Source organism: Coturnix japonica, chromosome 3 (assembly GCF_054131305.1).
Source record: "Coturnix japonica strain WE chromosome 3, WE-NBRP24, whole genome shotgun sequence".
NCBI lineage: Eukaryota > Metazoa > Chordata > Aves > Galliformes > Phasianidae > Coturnix > Coturnix japonica.
Window position 1 is genome coordinate 94,790,846 of NC_140665.1, and position 2,359 is coordinate 94,793,204.

Genomic DNA, 2,359 nt, shown 5'->3' on the forward strand with positions numbered 1-2,359 from the left:
GAACGGCAGAGTAAGGAGGAAGTATCAGGTTCAGCCCTGGATGGATGTCGTTCTGTGCCCACACAGGTGCTTTGTGCCCTCGATGCTGAAGCAGCACCCAGAGCTGGCGGTGAGTGCAGGGCCTGAACTCTGAGCCATAGGGAAATCAGAACATAATGCAGTCAGTGCTGATTGTCACCGCATTGACTCGGCTTTAAGACTCAGTGCAGAGTCTCAGAAATGCCCCCAGAGTAACAATGAAAAGGAGCAGGGCTGGAAAGGAAAAGGGTTGGTTTTAATTTTTGTTGTTGTTTTAAACTATACAATCAGGCGATGCTGTTACGCCGTCATGTCGGACAGGTCCAGAAGGAGCTCATCCACATCCTCATCATCCACATCAGTCTGCGTGGCTTCCCTGGAGCAGTCCCAGACTTGTGGGAAGGAAGAGAACAATCTACGTGACATTTCTGAGATGTGCTTTCAGCTCTGAAATCTGTAGCTGACCCTCCCGCCCCTCACACCCACATAGGGATGGTGATTTGATTAACCTGTGGCTGGCTTTGGAGTTAGGGAAACCAGCGGGTGCCTTTTTCATGGTGCGGATTTATCTGTTCAAGTAGAGCAGTTTGAGTCTGGCAAACAGGGGCTGGGCCTTGTAGCAGAAACACATTGCCACCCTCACTGCTTTGACTGTAAACATGTTAAGAAATCATCCTCTGCAAAATCCTGCTTGCTGGCTGAGGTACTTTTCCCCACGAGGAACTCAGCAGAGGTTTTGACAAAGCAGTTTCAGTTATCTCAGATGACCTCTTCCTTTGTTGCATTACGCCATGACACATCTCAAACACCCCATTTTCCCCCAGTGTGAAAGAACTTCTGTCTGATGGAAAAAGGGCATTAATGAAGAGCAAGTTGTGGTCATCACCTGCTTGGAAGCTTTATGACTTCGACGCAGACCTAGGTGTATTCGGCGGTACCGAAGCAAGAGTCTCCTAGGAAGAAACAAGACAAAGTATGAAGCACGGGTCAGAGTTTCCACAAGTACCTTGTGAGACATCTGCTGCCTTCCAGGGAAACAGAAGAGCTGTAGAACACTTGGAATTTCTGCCTTTTCATCAAGAGCAATGTAAACCTTCCATATCCACTACTGCTTTTGCCACTGCTCTTACCATGGGTAGTTTTTTAGCTGGGGGCTCATCTGTGTCCTCAGCAGCAGATGGATGAATCTCTGCTGCTTTTCGTTTCTGTCTCCGCGTTGGGGGGAAGGTGGTTTTCCAGTCAATGGGCCTCACGGAGACCCTGCGCCCACCTACAGTAAAAGGAAGAGAGAGGTGGTACTGTCTTGCTGTGCCTCAAGAGAGATCCACGTTCTCTTATAAATCCCATCACCCTTCCACAAAGTTAAATACATTTGGCCAGTGGAATTACATTGCCCTGTCCGGGATTCTCAGCCACGTTTTGCACACAGTCATCTCTGTCTACCAACAACGCATAAAAAGGAACAAAGAAACCCAATAGCTGCACTCAGTAGTAATCCAGGGCAAGGAAAAGTCTGATACAGAGCAATGCAAAGTGGCAGCACTGCTTTTCTGAGGCACCGTAACGAGCTCCTCGTGCTCACCCTTCACTTTTTTCTTGCAGGGCAATTCCCCCGCTTTTCCCTTCTCCTCCTCCGACCGTTTGCGTTTCCGTCCAGACGGGCCATGGGAGGAAGCTGGGATGTCACCTGCAGAGAAGAGTCCCATGAAAGAACAGTCAGATCTCAGTAGAAAAACAGTGCATCAAACCCAGGAGCCTGTTGAGTATCTGTACCTCTCTCTGGTGCCTTGTCATCCTCTGCCTGGTTCCCCAGACTTGCTGCAAGGCCGCTCTTTGGAGGAAGGCCACTTGTGTCAGCTTCTGGCAGAAAGGAAACAAGAAATAATTGACGAGCGTCTCCTTGGAGGCAGGTTTCAGCACAGTCAACCACAAGCTTCAAGTTTTCAAGCACTGTTTGTTACATTTGCCTTCCGCTGCCCAAATGCTGTGCAGTCAGCACAGACCTGCAGTGCATCTTCCTCACTTCAGAAAAAACCCAGTGCTGCTCTGACAGCCAAAGCACAGACTGATATTTCACTATCACGACTCCCCCGCCTCCCCAATGAATGGTGACGTGCATCCCGCACCCGCTCAGAACTGACATTCAGAATTGAGCCCTTCATGCTTCACGCCATCGGACACTCACTGTGGCTCAGCAGTGCAGTTGGTCCATTCCCACCACGTTCCTTCAGGTGACGAAAGGCGCAGTGTGGTTTCTGGCAGCCTCCGGGCTGGTTCTCCCAGAAGCAGGGAATCAAACTGCGCTGCTTCTGGAGAGAGAAGGAAAGGAAGGGTCATGGAA

The 2,359-nt window shown here is 49.9% G+C and overlaps 1 protein-coding gene across 1 annotated transcript; it reads right to left on the minus strand.

The window, feature by feature from the left end:
- Positions 1-305: 305 nt before the first annotated feature.
- Positions 306-1,872, minus strand: LOC146761573 (uncharacterized). The gene is made up of 4 exons (XM_085544318.1): positions 1,601-1,872; positions 1,149-1,288; positions 905-971; positions 306-410 (listed from the first exon to the last, which is right to left on the minus strand). Exons 1-3 carry the CDS (start codon positions 1,722-1,724, stop codon positions 918-920), a joined length of 318 nt encoding a protein of 105 aa, XP_085400444.1. The 5' UTR covers positions 1,725-1,872; the 3' UTR covers positions 306-410; positions 905-917.
- Between the last annotated feature and the right edge of the window lie 487 nt (positions 1,873-2,359).

What these genes read in the sequence shown, in the direction of transcription:
- LOC146761573 (XM_085544318.1), bottom strand. Translation starts at nt 1,724, where the DNA reads ATGGGACTCTTCTCTGCAGGTGACATCCCAGCTTCCTCCCATGGCCCG. An exon ending in CTGCAAGAAAAAAGTGAAGG is followed by an intron (nt 1,289 to 1,600) that starts GTGAGCACGAGG and finishes CTTTTACTGTAG; the next exon opens with GTGGGCGCAGGGTCTCCGTG. An exon ending in CAGCTAAAAAACTACCCATG is followed by an intron (nt 972 to 1,148) that starts GTAAGAGCAGTG and finishes GTTTCTTCCTAG; the next exon opens with GAGACTCTTGCTTCGGTACC.